General features: G+C 28.4%; 2 protein-coding genes across 2 annotated transcripts; one reads left to right on the top strand and one right to left on the bottom strand.

Moving 5' to 3' along the window:
- The first annotated feature begins 1,482 nt into the window (after positions 1 to 1,482).
- On the top strand, positions 1,483 to 7,540 carry LOC123294640 (actin-binding protein IPP). Its single transcript, XM_044875736.1, has 6 exons — positions 1,483 to 1,914; positions 3,638 to 3,921; positions 4,418 to 4,583; positions 4,647 to 4,990; positions 5,643 to 6,210; positions 7,279 to 7,540. Exons 1-6 carry the CDS (start codon positions 1,672 to 1,674, stop codon positions 7,507 to 7,509), a joined length of 1,836 nt encoding a protein of 611 aa, XP_044731671.1. The 5' UTR covers positions 1,483 to 1,671; the 3' UTR covers positions 7,510 to 7,540.
- A 6,716-nt stretch (positions 7,541 to 14,256) lies between these two features.
- On the bottom strand, positions 14,257 to 15,877 carry LOC123295114 (putative acyl-CoA-binding protein). Its single transcript, XM_044876337.1, has 4 exons — positions 15,730 to 15,877; positions 15,586 to 15,632; positions 14,798 to 14,912; positions 14,257 to 14,447 (listed from the first exon to the last, which is right to left on the bottom strand). The coding sequence occupies exons 2-4, from the start codon at positions 15,598 to 15,600 to the stop codon at positions 14,311 to 14,313; spliced, it is 267 nt and encodes an 88-aa protein (XP_044732272.1). The 5' UTR covers positions 15,601 to 15,632; positions 15,730 to 15,877; the 3' UTR covers positions 14,257 to 14,310.
- Between the last annotated feature and the right edge of the window lie 3,685 nt (positions 15,878 to 19,562).

The following is a 19,562-nucleotide window of genomic DNA, read 5'->3' as shown; positions in this document are numbered from 1 at the left end:
AATGATGCTCAACTCAAACGAGAGAATTGGCTAAATTTGTCAACGAAATAGCAGAAATTACACATACGAACGAAATACTATATAAATGCGTCATACTTTTTAAATCAAACACGGGCCTTACTCTCGTTAGTCTATCACGGTCCAAAAGGAACCCAACTGCCATCTTTTTTTAACAGATATTTGTTTACATGGAGTTGTTTGTCCTTGTATAGTGTCCATGAGCTAATCGTAAATAATATATTGAGCCTGATTACATTTTGAACGCATTCAATACAAAGCTTTAAGCGTACTTGAATGCTTACAAATAAGTGCATAGCGTATGCGTGCAAGCGTTCAATATAAACATAGTCTGAGTGGAAATAACTTAGAAATCATAACCATCATGTCGGAATAACATATTTTTCAGCAATGACCATCATGGTTTCATACTATTCATAGAACACTTCAGTCGTTAATCACTCGTCACGCCCTGGTGTGATTGAACCATGAAAAACGTCGTGGTGGACTTTTTCTTTCGATCTCAAGACATTATAATAGAGACCGACATTTTATTTTTAATTTTTTCCCGTATTTAGAGCACACACAAGATAGTCAATAAGACTTAGCGAAGTAATTATAACATTCTATTATAATACCTATTTGGTATAAATTATGGTTATAATTAAAAAGTAACAAGTGAAAACAAATAATTGACTGAGTTAATTGTTGAAATACTATGTATAGACAGTTTTGATGACGCAATCGTTTGTTTTTTGACGTCACGTAAATAAAGAAAGATTTCCACTCTTAAATAGCCACACACACATAACTGATATTCCCATATTAATACATACTACAAAATTTTCAACTAATTAGATCCCTCGTGGATAACAGTGGTGTTTACAAGAAAATATTTCAAACAAAAGTTGTTTTATTTTTTTATAAGGAACATTTTTTACATTTAAACATTTGTTTTATCTCTAACGGCTTACAAGATGGGTCCTACGGACAAAAGACCCAATTGACCTATGTTGCTCATTTACGAACTCGACCTCACTTTTTACGTCTTAAGCACACTATACAAATTTCAGCTTGATATCTCTTTTCGTTTTTGAGTAATCGTGATGACAGACGGACAGACAACAGACAGACAGACATACGGAAATGGACTAATTAGGTAATTCTATGAACACCTAAACCAAAATTTTTTTCGTAGCATCAATATTTTTAAGCGTTACAAACTTGGGACTAAACTTAATATACTATGTATATTTCATATACATAGTATAAAAACTATTCTCAAAAATTTGAGACTCGCCCTTTTTGGCCGTAGTGCATATATACACGTTTTTAAATAAATGACTGTTGAATATTATCTATGATTTTAGATTGTACGTACTTTATTAGTCTATGATATTCATATGTTTACGTTTTTATATCAATATCAATTGTCTAGTTAAATATCGAGTTCGAGGGAGGTGGCAAATTGCATTTAAGTCATTTTTAATTTAAACAATAATGTGTGGATTAATTAAAATATTAGTTTAATTACATATGTAACCCGAAGAAACTAGTGAACGCTATATTAACTTATTAAGTTTAATTAATAAGAATTAATATACAAGTGAAGAAGAAGAATTATGTATTTTGTTTAAAGAAATAAATCAATTCACGTGAATTTAAATAAAATAAATGTTAAACAAAATGCCACCTTTAAAAGGTTCAAAACGTTTAACTGATGTGGATACAGCATCGAATAATAATAACAATAATAATACAATAACGATACCATTATCTGGAAATTTACAAACTGATAATGGGCAATATTATACATCCCGATATTATGCCCCTAAAGTTTTAAGCAATTTAAGTTCCCTACGGCGGAACTCCAGATTCTGTGATATCGAAATTATTGCTGGTGGAAAAGTTGTCAAGGTACATTTATTTTTTTAAATATTATAAATACATTTTAATTAATGTGTTAAATTAAAGCTGACTGATTCTTATTTAAAACATTCTTTTTAAATGCTTTATTTGATTGTTCAATTCAAAAATTCATAAAATATATGAAACGTATAATAATATTTATATGTATAAATTTATTCCTTTAAATGTTATCAAGAAAATTGCATCGTCAATAACAATCAGTAGGTATCCCTAATTCGTTAACCGAAAATCGGTGCATTAAATCTTTTATGTTATTCGCATGAAAGATTTTACCTTCTCTTTACTATTTAAAATAGAAAGTTAGGTTGTAGAATCAATTTTTCATATCAAGTCTTTCTCAATTTTGACGTCATATGTTTATGTTTTTCTAAAGATTGCAAAACTGATATCATTTATCTGTTAACCGCAGTCAAATTAGTACCTATAAAAAGAACGAACAAAAAATGTTAACCATACGTTACTAGTAATCAGCGTTAAAAAATGAGCAGAAAATTGGTTTGAAAATACGATAATAATCTCAGAAATGTAATTACTTTGAAATTTGAAAAAACCATTCAATTTGTTGTATAAAAGTTCCCTCATTCGCGTAACAAATATTATATTTCCCAATTTTCGAAGAGCATTATGGCGTGAAAAGATTTGATCTACAAACCTAATAACAATTGTCTAATATCCTTAAAACCGTTATTCGACAACAAACCAATAAAATTGATGGATTGAATTAACGCTGAAAATTTTAAACCACGAAACTCCAAACCTTCGACAAACTTTAGATTATTTTTTTATATAGAATTATAGTATAATTTTTGTTATTGTTATACCATGCATATATGTAATATAATATGCAAGGTATACTAAGTTTAGTCTCAAGTTTGTAACGCTTAAAAATATTGATGCTACGCACAAAATTTTGGTATAGGTGTTCATAAAATCACCTAATTAGTCTATTTTCGGTTGTCCATCCGTCCGTCCGTTCGTATGAGAGCACGATAACTCAAAAACGAAAAAAGATATCAAGCTAAACAGGTCAATTGGGTCCGTAGGTTCATTTTGTAAATCGTTAGAGATAGAACTAAAAAATAAATGTAAAAAATGTTCCTTATAAAAAAATAAACAAGTTTTGTTTGAAACATTTTTTTGTAAACATCACTGTTTACTCATGAGGACACACATTAGATGCAAATTTTATAGTATGTATTAATATGCGATTATCAGTTATGTATGTGTGATATGTATGTGTAATGTGATAGAGTAATCAACACTGCTCTGCATGGTATTTCAACAATTAACTCAGTCAATTGTTTGTTTTCACTTGTTTTAGAATTAATATTTAAATAACTAATCCATAAAAATCAAGTTTTTATTAATTTTAATTTAATTTTATTAAACTGAGTTTTTTTTTTTTTTTTTAATTTTGTCGTTACCACGAGTCTGCCTGCAAAGTTTCAGCTAGATTGGATCATGGGAAAAAGGTTAAAACTTAAAAATCGATTCAAAGTTTTTTCGGCAGACACGAAGACATTACGAGTTAAAAGAAGAAGGGGAGTAAAAATGAAACAGCTTTCTTGAAAAATTTCAGTTCGTTAATAAAGTCGCTACTACAAGGGCACTTCTCCTTATCATAGAACCCGAGGAGGATAGTGCTCATCACCCCACCTCTTATTTTTCGCTGTCTATGATTAGAACTATAATATTATTTTAATTTGATTAGGCTCATCGGGCAATATTAGCAGCAAGCAGTCCATACTTCCATGCAATGTTTACGGGCGGATTATCGGAGCAAAGAAAACATGCCGTTGAATTACATTCAATATCTCATCGCACTTTAGATATTGTTATGGATTTTATATATTCTGGTGAAGTATGTATAACACAACAGAATGTACAAGAATTAATGGTTACCGCCGATATGCTAGAGCTTCAAGAAATTGTCATAGGATGCACAGAATATTTGAAAAAAGAATTACATGCTACAAATGCGATTGGTATTTACAGGTAAAAATTCATATCTAGTTATTCCATATATAGTCCATTCCGAAAGGAAGCAAGAAACCTGGCTAGTAAATAATTTTCGTGTGTGTAATTTAATATAAACTATTAGCAGTTTCCTAACCTCTTCACTGGGTAATTTCAACTTTAGATTGGAAACAAAGACTACCGCATTATATACTTCACTTCCCTTGCTATTACTTTTGCTCAGAACTTCAAGGGTTTTAATTTTTGGTGTTTAGCCCTATTTTTTTTTTTTTTTGTAATAAAATACGGCCCATGTTTCTATCTGATAACGTAGCTTTCTACAAGTGAAAGAATTTTTAAAATCGGTTCATTAGTTTTTGAGTTTATTCATAACAAACAAACAAATAAAAAATCAAATCATTTCTCTCTTGTAGGTAATATCCTCATTATATTAATCATAGTGATAACAATCTGAGGATTATTAGGGAGTATATTTGACCGAAAATTATCATAAAAACTTCATAACATTTTATAGGTTTGCTGAAGCTCATAACTGCGAAGAATTAAAAAAAGCTGCGATTGAATTTATTGAAGGGCATTTTCCACAAATATGCGCCGAAGAAGAATTTTATGACTTGCCTAGAGAATTGTTATCAAATTTTTTAACTTCTGAAAATTTAAGAGTTGATTCAGAATTTCAAGTAAGAAATTCATTAATAATTGTTTTTTGAAAAATTTTCATTTATTGTTTGCTTTGTTTTTAGGTATTTCAAGCAGCCGTACGCTGGATCACACATGATATTTTAGTTAGAAAACGCTACGTTTTTGAAATATTGCGATTTGTTCGTTTACCGTTATTATCACTATGCTCATTGGAACGTGTTATAAATGATTGTACTGACAGTTCACTGAAAGTTGCTTTGCGTTCAATTTGCAAAGATTTAGTTACCAAAAAAGGTTCCTTAGTTCCTTTATTTGTTCATCCGCGTGCTTGCGCTAAAAAAGATATTTATGTTATTGGTGGATCAAAACGGGAAATGACTACAGGCTGGAATCGAACATCCGAATCAATATTCGAATCAGTCGAACGATTTGATACATTCAGGAGGTGAGTGATAAAATACCTACGACAGAATACTCGACAATTCACTTTCGTTGCCTTCCCTTTGGCTCATAATTTCATGGGTTTTATTTTTTGGTGCGGAACTTTAATTTTTTTAAATTAAATACTACTCACGTTACTCGTAGATAATATGGCTTTCCATAGGTGAAAGAATTTTTAAAAACTATTAAGTAGTTTTTGAGTTTGATTAATACAAACAAATTTCATAGTTTTTAATGTTTTGGTGCAGAATCCTAATTTTTTTGAAAATAAAATACAGATCATGTTACCCGCTTATAATGTAGCTTTATATGAAATAATTTTTAAAATCAGTCCAGTAGTTTTTGAGTTTATTCATTACAAACAAACAAACAAAATATCAAATCTTTCCTGTTTATATAATTAGTGTAGATTTTTAATTGTGACGTATAGGTAGCTATATTAATATTGCTACAAACACTCTCGAAGTAGGTTTTTTTGTAAATCGGTGCATTTACATTAGGTTTATATATAGATAGTTACTAATCGTATTTGGGGAATACAAACTTTTTGCCGCTAAATTTTTCAATACATTACTGGTAAAGAGGTGATGCCACCAATATTTTGTATTTGTAGCAAAACGTTCGCGTTGTGTTTTATTAAAAATATTTTTTTGTAGGGAGTGGTGCAAAGTATCACCTATGGGAATCGGAAGAATTTTACCTGGTGTAGCATCCCTGAATGGAAAAATATATGTAGTTGGAGGTGAACAAGAATCTCGAATACTTGCGAATGGTGAATGTTATGATCCACGCGATGATAAATGGTCACCAATGGCAAGCATGGTTGTACCACGATGTGAATTTGGTCTTTGTGCTCTCTACGATAATTTATTTGCTATTGGTGGTTGGGTCGGTGAAGATATTGGTGGCTCTATAGAACGATATGATCCAAAATTAAATGAATGGAAATTGGCTGGTGAATTACCAGCACCAAGATTTAGTATGGGTGTTGTATCATATGAAGGAATTATTTATATTGTTGGTGGATGCTCACATAGCCGAAGGCATTTGCAAGATTTACAAAGCTATAATCCAATTACAAATGAATGGACAACGTTACCATCAATGAGTGTACCTCGATCTCAAATGGGTTTCACTGTTTTGGATGGATATTTATATATTGTTGGCGGAATGAATACTCATTATGAAGCATTGGAATCTGTTGAAAGATATTCATTTGAAGAGGTTAGATAATTTATTATTTTAAACATTATTAATTAAGGCAAGAAGGTAATGGATTTTCCAGCTAAGAGATACTCTATCCAGCGTTTTTAATAAGAACCCAGAATTTCGATAAACTACCAGTTCATAACAACATCCAAAAGTTTTTAGACATTTACGTGGTATACACTCGATTATGATTCAATAAAAAAAAAATTGTTCAATGTTTGTTATTTTTTGTTTCCAACGAATAATTTTATTGTGTTTTTAATTTTCTATATATTAGTCAAAAAATTTCAAAAATAAGAAAATGACGTTTTGAACTGTCAAAAATTAGAAAAAAATAATTATTTGACATAAATAAATACTAATTTTCAATTTTTGTTATTTTGTTTCTATGGTGTTAAAAATATGTTTTGAGAAAAGAACTGCTGTTTGATCTTAAATAAAAATTTACTTGGTCAGACGCTAAAAATTTGTGTGAACAAAAAACAATTGTTTTATCCATAGAATATTAGACATAGAGAACGCCATGGCCCAAAATTTGCGTTATGATGAATGAGAGAGAAAACTGCCAGTTATTTCCTATGTGTCCTTGTCTAATCTATATGCCATTGGCTAGATTTTGTTTACATTACACAGTAGCAGACACAAAATCACTATGCATCATATGATTATGACATATGACTATGACAAGACACATAGGAACTAACTGTCTCTCATTCATAATATCACATCCATTTACAGGCTAGCATATCCCTCGCGTTATCTATGTATAATATTCTATGGTTTTATCGGAGATGATGATTGATATTTGTGACGTTATGGCGCTGACATCGTAATTGAAAAACTCAATAGCGGGAATCATTAATCTAATTTACATTTAAATGGAATAACGAATGCAATAAAATGTATTTTTATTCTTTTTGGGCTTTAATAGGACATTCTTAGACAATTTTTAAAATTAAAAACACATATGTTTAAAGTCCCCAAAATGATTTCATTTGTTTCATTAGCCAAAATGAGTTTTTTCCTTGATTTTTCTAATTTATTTTGGAATCATCTTTTAGTTATAATTATTTTCTTTTTTAGAATAAGTGGAGTACGGTTTCACCAATGAAAGTAGCTCGTGCAAGTCCAGCTGTTGCTGCAGCAGATGGTTTATTATATGTTATTGGTGGAGATCAAATACACGATATAGATTTTTACAGAGGTCAAATAACAATCACAAACGTTGAATGTTTTGATCCAATGAACATGACATGGCGTGATTGTCCACCATTACCTGAAAGTCGATCAGAGGCAGGTGCCGTTGTCGTTTGATAATTAAAATAAATCATTATTAAGAACTTGACTGAAAACTTAGTGTATTTATTTGGCATGAGTGGATATATTGTTGTTACTGTCATATTATTGGCTGATCGAATGACAAATGTTTTATGTATACTCTTGGAGTTTGCTTTAACGTTTTAAAACATTCTCTATGTACGCGCGGTCCTAACTCATTTAATACTTAATTTTTTTAAATCTTTAATAGTAAATATACTCTTCAATACAAATTTATGAAAACTTTGACGTGCGATAGTTGTCAATTACTAATACTATATCAATGAGATTTAGTTTTCCTCAGTGAACATTTTTATTTAATGATGAACGTGATGTAAATATGATGACACTTTGTAAAGTATCCCTACGTCAAAAAATGTGCACGTGTTTTACCATTCTAAGTGATAAAGCTATAACATATCATATGGTAATATCACTTAGAATGGTAAAACACGTGCACATTTTATGACGAGATACATAAATAAATCAATTTCTTACGTAAAAAGTGAGAACTAAAAACATTTCTATTGCATAATTATTACATAAATATGGCATATGTTCACTGGGTCATTATGAAGAAGTCTCTCACATCATTTTAAACATTTTTAAAGATTTATTCTATTATTATAGTTGAAGTTATTTAATTCAGGAGAATTGATTAGTTATTACGCCTAAAACCCTTTTTTAAATTAGATATTTTCGAAAATGTTTACTTTTACCAAAAATAAAATATTTATAAAGTAACTGAGTATTCAATAACTAGCTGTATCACTCGTGATTTTGTCACATTCCCAAATCTTCTTGGCAGTGATGAAGCATACCTACTTTATTTGGTACGAATTTTTCATATTAAACAAAATTTATCTTTTTTTTATCTCTGTATGTTATGTTAAGTCCAAAAACTTATTTGTTTTGCTAATATCTAGCTGATTTCATATCGATTATCCAACTTTGCGGTATCTTATTTGCTGGTAAAACAACTAAAATATTAAACAAATGTTTAAATTATCACTGTAGTTGGTATTACAACAATGGTGCAATTTTATATGAAATGGTTTATATGCAAAAATTATTTTTAAACTGCCCACACGCGCCTAATTCAACAATTTGTATTATTAATCCATTTTGTTTGCATAGTTATAAAAATCTAGATATTTGATTTGGATAGATCCGTTTTTAAAAATTTGTCGGCTATGTTAGTAATGTTTGAGTTTTTTAATGAATAAATCATAAAAATACTGATTATATTGTACATAATTACATGTATATGTGTTATTTGTATACCATAAATGGTAGCGATTTGTTGACTTGTTGTAGAGTCGTTACATAACAAATATTTTAATAAATAGTTGAAATAATCGTAAGTAAAATTAATGGAATTGCACATTCTGAATGGAATATGTTTCAGTATTAAACTGTCCGTCCGATAACCAAAAAACCAAAAATAAAACAAAAGATAAAGAAACAAAGAATCTTGAAATTTTTTAGATGGAAAATGGTAACATTTAATTCAATAGGATCACCGTTTTCCATTAAATTATTTCTTTAAAAATTACATAAAAGATTACAAACAATATCATCTTTTTTATTGCTAAAACTCGATAGTAGCGTATTAGACGATAATATATTACTCACGGGCGGGTTTTGCAGTAGCACAGATGTTTACGATAATATGAACATTAAATTAATTTTTGCAGGGGAAAAATCGTTAACATTAAAAGCTACTTATATTCAGGTTTTTTAATACTGTTAAAGAACTTTTCGGTAAAAATATGTTAAGCTGCTGTAGGTGCTGACATAACTTTATATATATTCTATGTTGTAATTTATCAGGAACTAGGAATGTGAACGAAACCATGGGAAGAAGCTAGTTATTTATAATTTTGGCTGACATATATTAATGCTGTTAATGTGGTGATTGATTTCCTTAGATGTAAGAAAGGGAAATAAATAAGAATGAATGGAAAATTTATTTATAAAAAAATTGTTTTTACGCACAAAATTACTAATTTCTTGTTGAACTTTTTTTAAATTGAAAAACTCGAATTAAGTTTTCTATTAATTTAGAATACACGCAAATAAATTTTAAACAGAAAATAATGTGCTATTTTAACAAAAAGTTTATTTTATGACTACTGGAACTTGAAATGTTTTAGCAAAGGGTCGACATACGAGTTGATTTTTTCTGATGGTCTAAAGTTAACTTTTACCAAAAATTCTACTCTAGAGTAGAGACGATATATTGGATAATAATTCACCAATCTTTCCCGGTATGATTTTTTCATGTCGAAAGAACTTAACTGACCCTGATGTACTTTTTTCGTCACCGAGGGTACAATCAATATACAATCGTAATTAGGGATAAATTTCATACCTTCATTAAAGGAACATTCATGTTCAGTAATATCAATCATTCTAACTTAAATTATTTTCAAAAAAATTTTATTTACAAATTTTAAAACATTTTAAATTGCTTGATATTTTATGATGAGTGGAGCAATTAATTTAATTAAAAAAGAAAATTAAACAAAAATTAATAATTCGTTTTTAAAATGGGTATGGCGTAAATTTATTTTATATAACTTACGTTCCTTTATTTAGAAGCAAGCTGATGTCATTGTGACAGTAAAATGGTCAATTGATTGGACAATAAAACATCAAAAATTTAAATCGTGGAACTAACTAAAGTCTTTTTTCATTTTGAAATCACCGTGCTTTTCTATAATAAAGGAATATATAACGGTTTGATTATTTTTTAAGCATGCGTTAAACAAAAATCACTTTGCTTGAAAATTTATGTTAAACGCTTCGCGGCTTCCATTATATTCTATTCGAAATTTAAATTTTATTAAAAAGCTCAATTAATGTAAATAAATATTATGTATAATGATATTATTTTAATTATTTTTGTAGAAGAAAAATATTTTTGTTATTGCATGGAAAAAATCATTTATGTATTTTATAAACATCGATTTATTATATAATATTGAATAAAAGCAAGTGTGCTAAATATTTAACTAGGGTCTATGAACTTATCAAAGTAATTTTACTAAAAATGGTCTTAAAATCATAATATACAGGTAACAGGGTTGATATGCAATTGAGTTTTAATAGACTTTGTAGCAAATCGGTAATCTTGTAATATTTTCGAATATTTACATAAAGAGTTATTACAACATACACATAATCTAGTAGAAAAAATTGGAGTAAACGCCACACAGCTTCTATAATAAATAAAATTACAAAGGTGTCGTGAACACCCGGTGGGAACAAGTTAACATACGACAAACGTTCGATCATGTTTACTACGACAGTAAATTATAAATACATTTTAATTTAAATAGTTTAGTCAAAAATATTATATAGTATTCCCTAAGTATAATATCCTATATAGCGGGCAAAGCCGAAAATTTGTTAGATTAATCTCCTCCCTCTTCCGGTTGGTCCTACAAAACCTCTATGCTGATTTTTATATATCTGTATTTAATTTATGTGTGGAATTTCAATGAACGTAGAGTTCTTTTAGTTTGAGAGAAATCTGATAACACACATATCATTTAGGGATTTTTGTAGGGATTCATTTTGGAGAGCAAAACATCATATTGATATGTATATATAAAGGTGAAGAGTGATTCGTTTAAAATGAAAAACCCTGTATATTTTATATTTGTCTGTCATCGAATTTTACTAGTCATTAATCAAATTATTAACAATTGTCACAAAATAACAATTTAATAATTATAACAAACGATGTCACAGACACTAAAAATCGAATAATAAAATTAACACATCAATCGTTAGGTGTTTATAGACCCTCAAGAAAGAAAGATCCTAGATCGTAGATTATCTATTGTAATTTTAAAGAAAATGTAACTCCTTGTAGGAGAATAAGGCCTTATATTATTGATAAAGAACTTTTTCCAAAGTAAAAATAATATACATACTTATATTACAATAATGTCTTTTATGTAAATAAAAAAAATATAAAATATATTTGTGTTCAAATAATATTTAGTACATAACTGATTACCTAGTACGATTACCTTGAACGATTTTACAATGTGTACTCATAATAATAAATTATAATGTTGTAATCATAACGATTTATCAACATATAATTGATGAATTTTAAAGTCACCTACAACTGATAAATATTATTTATAGATCGCGGGACAGTACCCTTTTTGTTAATACATACTTGAAACTTTGCGAGTGGCTTCCTTTTCGCGTGTCCACCAAATTATCTCACTACGATTTTTTGAAGTTCTACGTTTTCAAATGAGCATAAAGTCATATTTAAGCTATCGGTCTCAAAAAATGCAGCAGGGAATTTATCCGATACCATGACCAGTTGATAAAATTTATAATTATTAAGCAATAATATCCCACCTCGAACATGTTGTACTTAAGTATTTTTGTTTTTTAATACGTACATACGAAAATACAGTATTTAATTTTTTATACGGCAGGACGTCTTCATAACTAAACAGGGATCAACATTTTTTTTCCTATTAAATGAAATATTTAAAGTACATATTTTTCTTGTTTTTTGCAGAAAAAAAATTTTTCTTAGCTCTCAATTTTCGATTCCTTATTTAATGGGTTTTTAAAGCTAGTGTAGGAAAGATTAAATTGGGAAGTATGTGAAATCAGGTGCCAAAAATTGAGGTATAGGAAAAAAAATTCATGCAAGTTGTTTTTTTGAGGTAAAGAATACATATTACAAAAAATATGTGGTCCATTTAAAAGAACAAAGTTGACCCCTGTTTGACCATGAAAACGTCCTCGTGTAAAAAAAAACTAATATTTTCATTCCTCCCGAAAAATGAGACGATACGTTTTTTCGCGTTTTTTGATTTTCTGTTCCTTTTCCGAAATACAAGGATGAAAATATTTCCCCTCTTTTGTTACAAATTTTCTATTTGAACGAACAATCTGAAAGGTGATCAATACGGTACCCTATATCAAAACCAAAAAGGATGATCTTTATGTGTCGTTTTTTATAAATGAATTAATTTCAAAGTTTTAAAAACAGAATAATTTATTGTTATACAAAACAAAAATTTGAATATTACACATAAAAAATAATGTATGCCAAATGATCATCTGTTGGACCTCTTATACATGTCAATTCTTTTACCAGAATATTGAACCACATTTTCACTTATTTATTTTTTATACCTTCAACCTGTTGAAATCATAAATCGTTATTTTCTTGTAGATATTAATATAACTGAATGATTTTAATTATATGACAGGTAAATCGCACCTCTGACTCTGTTGTGCACTTCATCGTAGCGAATAATACCACAAACCAGATGAGAAGCAATAGAACTTATAGTGTCTGTATCAAAATGCATGCCATCATGCTACCCATCACGGTTTTGTCTTTATCATTTTTGTGTTAAATATATATAAATGATTTGTGTTTTACCACCTTTATTAGAATGTTTGGATCATTAATAACAAGAGTTTTACCAAATTCATTAAAAAGAGAATAAAAATCCTAATATTGCTTGTTGTGAAAGTACATTAACGGATAAAGAGAATCTGCAAAACAGGTTTTCTAAATTTATTGATGACATTTAACTAAAATTAATCCGGTCTAAAATGTGATTTATAATCATAAAAATTTTTATCACTAAATTTGAATTTTATTCGGTACGGTAAGTATATGCGCCAAAAAGAAGATTTTAATGTTTAATTTAAATGTTTTAAACCAAAAAAAATAAAATAACATTTAATATAAAATACATATAAGTGGTAATTTATTCTTAATATGTATTTGACTGTCTTCAGTTTAACATTTAAGTTCTATATATAATTGGTAACATCTTTTTGAACAATCATGTATTTTCTCATTCAATTAGAAATTTTCTGAGATATTTTGAATTTTGATAATAAAGAGTACCTAATATTTTGCTATTAATTTTATAATTAGATGTTGTGTATTTTTAATGTAATCATTAATTTTGTTTTCAAAAGCAGATTTGATAAATAACAAAAATTTTATATAAGAAGGGGATCGCAAAACGAATGGAAAACTTAATATAAAAATGCTTTGAAAAGTGTATTCGTGTTGGTGACATATTCAAATTATAACATGGTTGCCGCAGTTGTTTATAAAATTGCAAAATTAATCCGAAATCATGCATCCGAAAATCATGATAATAAACAAAAATCTGGGTCAAATAAAAGCACGTTTAGAGCTAAAAAATTACTTCACGTTCTTGTAAAATCAGTCAAGTCTTAAATCTCTTTAGCCCCGGGCATAAACCCTTTTAGTTATTATACATAAACATGCTATTTGCCATTATAATTATATAATGTTATTTTCAGTGTTAGGAGTTATTCAATTTATTAATAAATTATAAATAGTTCAAACATTGATATCCAAATTCCGTTACAGAATATTAAATTAATTAACTGTGTTAGTTGTTATAATTAAGTTCGTTGTTACAAATAAATAAGTGTATAAAGTGGGGAGTCATAATACGAAATTGTATTATGATTATTATACAATCATGCATTTTGTGTATGAAATTAGAGATCACGGTTCAAGATTAGTTCCTGCACTTACTCAGTGCAGTACGTGTTAATTTAAATATTTGTAATTGCCGATGACATTCAAAATGACCTTTTAGTAAATATTAACAACCATTTGTTTACATGAAGTATTTGAATTTAAAACAATAGTAAGTACTTTATGAATAAATTTATTTTACAGTAAAAAATAAAACCCAGTATAAAATTATTATTATATTAGGAAAACAACCATATTAACTAATATTAACAGTCTTATAAACCATATTTTGCAATTAATTCCTCAACTTTTTTAATATAGGCTTCTTTGGCTGCATCTTGTGATGTACCCTTTTTACCATTCCAGGCATCCCATTTAGCTTTACCTTTAAGGTCTAACATTCCTGGCCTTGCTATATTAACAAATAAAAGTAAATTAATATTAGTTAAAAAGTAATAAAAAGAGTGGGAGATAGTGCTTTTTCATTCGTTGATTTTCTTGTTTATGTCTCCGAGAATATTGAAAGATGCGTAAAAATTAATATTATTGGCTGGAAATTTCTTGATTCGTTACGTGATCCCCCTTGTCAAATATTTTGTTTCTTCAACTTAATACAAGCAATTATAAAACCTTTGGACTAACTTTATTTTCCCGCCAATCATACTAGCTTTAACTTATCTTTTAGTATTCTCGGCGGCATAAACGAAAAAATTGATGAATGAAATCTAATACCACCTCTTAGTCATTGATGTAAATACGAACCTGTGTTAACATCCCCAACGGAACCTTGTTTGAAAAGAGCATAGAGTTCGAGTAATTCATCATTTGATGGGGTACTTTTCAATTTTTTAACATCTTCAGCGGCTTTGTTGAATCTCTGTGAATGATAAAATAAGTAAATTAAAATTTTATTAAATGCTTTTTTTTTTTTATTTTTATTAGTCTGTTTATGTATGTTTATGTACTTTGACACTTTGTTTATGGCTATAATTAATTATATAAGTATTATTGTGATACGATCAATAATTACTTGCAATTTAAATTATTCTACATTTACATGATACGATCAATAATTACTTACAATTTAAAATATTCTACATTATGCAAAGAAATTTAACTTGAATAAAATATAAGCCATTTATTAATAAACGCGTTTTATACAAACTGAAAATACCTCCTTCAGTGAATTTTTTTTAGTACCTACATCACTAAAAATTGAATATTTTTAGATATAACAACGTTTTAGTAGGTATTTCTTAATTTTATTGGCCGCGTTTATAACGTTTCTAAATTTGTAGAAAATAGCTGAACTACTTTATAAAAAAAAAACTTGTTTGGTTTGTTTTTATTTCAATTTTTGTTAAATCATTTTATTACTACAGTTCAAGGCTATTCTATTAATTGCCATGTTTGGCGAGTAAACTAAACATTAGTCAAGTAAATTTTGTTAAATATTTAAAAAAAAAAACAGCGATTATTTCCAACCGTTTTCAATTGTTATTGATAAAACTTTTTAAAAATAGAATAATAATTATAAAAAGTTAACTTACTTCATCGAGAGACATTTTGGTTAATGGGTATATAAGTACGGTTAAATCTATAACACAAAATATAAAAAATTCAAACAAATTAATAATTTTTTCTTTTTAACAAATGTACAAATAAACAGGTTTTTTTTATTATTTTTTACATACCGACAAAAGACTAACGTATTAACTGGCAACACTACAGTTTCTAACCAACTGAATGACACACTGTTTTTGTATAAGTCAATGGAGTCAGAAGATTGCTGCTTATGTATAATAACTAGGTGGGAGGGAGTTTTTATTTGTAGGGGCAATGTTACACATCGATGACTATTAATTACGGGCTTGTTATGAGAGATAAAATTAATATAATTGCTTATCATTTGATCAAGCATTTCAATTTATGTTGAATAATAAACAATGTAACAGAATTTTAATTTTTTTTTCTATTACATCGAAATTAACATGAAAATCCATTACTTTAAAAAAGTAAGTTGTAAGTATAAATATATCTAAGATGATATTGCGTCGGTATAATTAATACCAGTCGAAAGATATTTTCCTATCTGCCGTTTTGCGCGAAGACTCGATCTCTTAACCTCAATGAAAAGCAGATATAAATCTCGAAAAATTGGCTTTTTCGACATAGCTGCTTCGCGAAATATAGGCACAATTTTACTACCATTTTGCCTAAAATTTCGTTTACTTACCTTCATTCAGAAGGAAAATATACGTTATACCAAAGTTTTTACAAAATGAGTTTCTTGAAAATAAATAGACGAAATTTATTGCAATCCTTATCCTTTTCCTTAGTTATTTCAATTTTAGAAGTTTGTATCTCACCTTGATTACGATTAAGGATTATGAAATCAATTCTTGGAGCAAAACGGCAGATATGAATATATGTATTAAGACCGGTATTAAAATCTGGACGTGTCATTTCGGACTGATTTTCCCTATGCATACATCTCCTGAACCATTTATTTAAAATCAACAAAAATATTCGTATTATAGATATTTTTTTCTTTGCATAACGTGTCTATTGATGAAGTGAACGCTTTAGTATAATTGTGTGTTCCACGAAAAGTAAGCGTCCTTCATGAAATACATCATTGTTCCACATAAAAAAACGGCTGACCCAACAGCAACATAACTCAAAATATATCGATTCTAAAAAAATCAACTCAATCGAATTTGGATAAGTCAAGCTAAATTGGGTTGGCCTTTTTTGATACTTTAATTAATTATCTCTCTCTCGCAAATACCTTGAAACAGGTGTGTTAACAACAAGAGAATATATTTTATGCCACGTGGTGTACAAATTACAGCAAATAGCACATAAGATGAAAATATAGGATTAAGGTAATAATATTGTGTATTTGTTGAGAATTGTGTAGTGTTCGTAAAACGTAACCAGTTGCGGATTTACCAGCAGGCTGAGTAGGCTGGAGCCTAGGGCGGCAAATTTTAAGGGGCGGCAAATTTAGTTCATAAATTTTTTATTTCGATTGACAAAATTTAGAAAAAATTATAATACACACACAAAATACGAATTTCAAAAATTATAGAGGAATTAAAATATTCAACAAAAACCGAAATATAGTCCTATATACAGTGCTAAATAATAAATATCTCAAAATCTCTGCATAAACAATTGCTAAACGCTTTTGATTATAATGTAATGATCATGAATTTTTAGAATATCGCAATAGCGATTCCATATTATAGTCGAAATTTAGTTATTTTTACATATTTTCTTCACTGATAATTACTATAATTTTTTTTTTTTTCCGTGTACCTAATAATTATGAGATCTCCTTACACAATTCAATCTTGATACAAATATCGATGGTCTAATCATGATTGCTGCAGCAAGTTTGCAAATTGTCAAATTCTATTCCAGAAAGTTATTTCTTTATGCGTAAAAAATACTGACTAATTTTTATTAAACAAAAAACTAGTTCGATATCTTATAGAGATTCAGAATAAGTATAGTCTTTTTGTTTAAGTCAATCGAATAACTGATATTTGAACGATTGCAACATGACAATAAAAAATTGCCTCTACTAAATATGAAGTTAGACAATTTGTGGATTAGAAAATGGATACATTTTATCAGTTAATTATTTTATTTGTAGTAAGAAAAAGTTTGGAAAATCCAAATGATCATGCCTTAAGGGCTTATGTCGTACACGAATTATTTAAATTGAATGTTTACATTTGTTAACTTTTTCACAAAGCCAACTTTTTTTTAGAAAATACAAATAATTTTTATGAGCTCAGCGATTATTTTTCTTTTTGATAAGTTGCTTTTTTAAATAATATACATGTACATCGTATTTGTTAGACACGGTTTAATGTGAGAAAACATCGGATTTAGATTTATAGGCAAGAGTCGACCTCCGATCGACTTTAAGTCAAGAAAAGCTAAACGCTTTAGCTCTCTTGTGCATAGAGTCAGAGCTAATAAACAAGATTTCGTACGACGATATAATAAATGATTTTGCGAATTCAAAGTGTCGCAAAACAGTATTGTAATGCTTTTATAATTTGACTTGAATTATAATACTAACAAATAATTAAGAAAGGATATATTTATTGTGTTGTTTTGTAACTGTAAGTGTAATAATAAATATTTATCAACGTTCGCCAAATCTAGATTTTTTGTGTAAGCTTTATTCCTATTACGTAAGTATTGTATAGTTTTAACACATACCTTAACTTACTTTAAAATTGGTACATGTTTGAGATATTTTTTGCATAAAATATTGTTTTTTGATAATTCTTTGCTGTAAAAATAATCAAGGATCTAACACGGTACCATAGTTTTCGATGATACTAACCATACGGTAAAAGTTGATGTAATGAGGATAATGGAGCACAAATCATAAAGTTGCAATTTTATTGATAGATAATTGATATGATTGTGAACTAAGATATCAAAATTTAGAGGCGGCAAAAATTGAATAGCCTACGGGCGGCAAATCTCTAAATCCGCCACTGAACGTAACAATATGGCGAAAGGTAATAATGGAGGAATAACATAATTACACATTGCTGATAATGTATGAATATTAGTTATGTGTATGATAACAGCACGAAGGTTATTTTTGCAAATATAAAGATCCATTTACACATTTCAGTGCACGAACGTTAACGATAGTTTTCCTTTTATTTCTATTTTGTTTAGAAATGCCTGAAGAGTACTGAGATGTTGGACCATCACTTTGTCGGATGTATGGGAACGTATAAGTATATATGCATTGCTCTTAAGTTTGTCTACTTAACAAAATATTAGTCCCGAATTGGAGTGTGTAGATGGACCTTAACTAAGTAAAAATATTTTAAATACAATATTTAATATACCAAGAATTCAAGAAATTTCATTTGTTATTTGTTATCAACAATGTTGATTATAAAGTTTATTATATGGTTATTCAGTAAATTGCTTTTTTTCTACTTAACCATAAAAAGTATCTACCTACATAGTTGAAATATGGCCATAATGAAAAAAATATTTGTCGAATTTTTCAAATCCCATAAATTTTATTTAGTTTATTTATAGCTAAGATGTAGACATGACTAGTGATGTAGGCATAAAAGTCCCAGACATAGAAGAAGGGAAGTCCATTGCTATTTTATGATATTTGTTTTTTAGAAAGTAGATATATGTAGGTACGCATGTTGTGAACGCTCATCTTCGATTGACTGCTAATAGAAATAGAATATACCTATTGTATGAGCAGAAGAAAAGCTCTATTATTTTACCTCAAAATCTAAGCTTAGTAGAAGCAGAAGTTTGGAATTCCAAAACTGAATCTCTAAGACGATGATAGATACAAGAAATCTTAGAATGTTTATTTAAGACAAACAGCATTTTTGCATTAAATCAATGGTTTAGATACAATATATTCTCCAAATATTCAATCGAAAAATTTTTCTTATGTCCTCTCACAAGCAGAGTGTTGAAATGTAATCAAATGAAAACTGCAATCGAGAAA

Source organism: Chrysoperla carnea, chromosome 3 (assembly GCF_905475395.1).
Source record: "Chrysoperla carnea chromosome 3, inChrCarn1.1, whole genome shotgun sequence".
NCBI classification, from domain to species: Eukaryota; Metazoa; Arthropoda; class Insecta; order Neuroptera; family Chrysopidae; genus Chrysoperla; species Chrysoperla carnea.
This window is presented reverse-complemented; position numbering and strand designations above follow the sequence as displayed.

Excerpts from the sequence above, each read along its gene's own strand:
- LOC123294640 (XM_044875736.1), top strand. The coding sequence starts at position 1,672 with ATGTTAAACAAAATGCCACCTTTAAAAGGTTCAAAACGTTTAACTGAT. Across the intron at positions 1,915-3,637 it reads CTGGTGGAAAAGTTGTCAAG|GCTCATCGGGCAATATTAGC; the intron begins GTACATTTATTT and ends TAATTTGATTAG. Across the intron at positions 4,991-5,642 it reads CGATTTGATACATTCAGGAG|GGAGTGGTGCAAAGTATCAC; the intron begins GTGAGTGATAAA and ends ATTTTTTTGTAG.
- LOC123295114 (XM_044876337.1), bottom strand. Across the intron at positions 14,448-14,797 it reads CGTTGGGGATGTTAACACAG|CAAGGCCAGGAATGTTAGAC; the intron begins GTTCGTATTTAC and ends TTGTTAATATAG.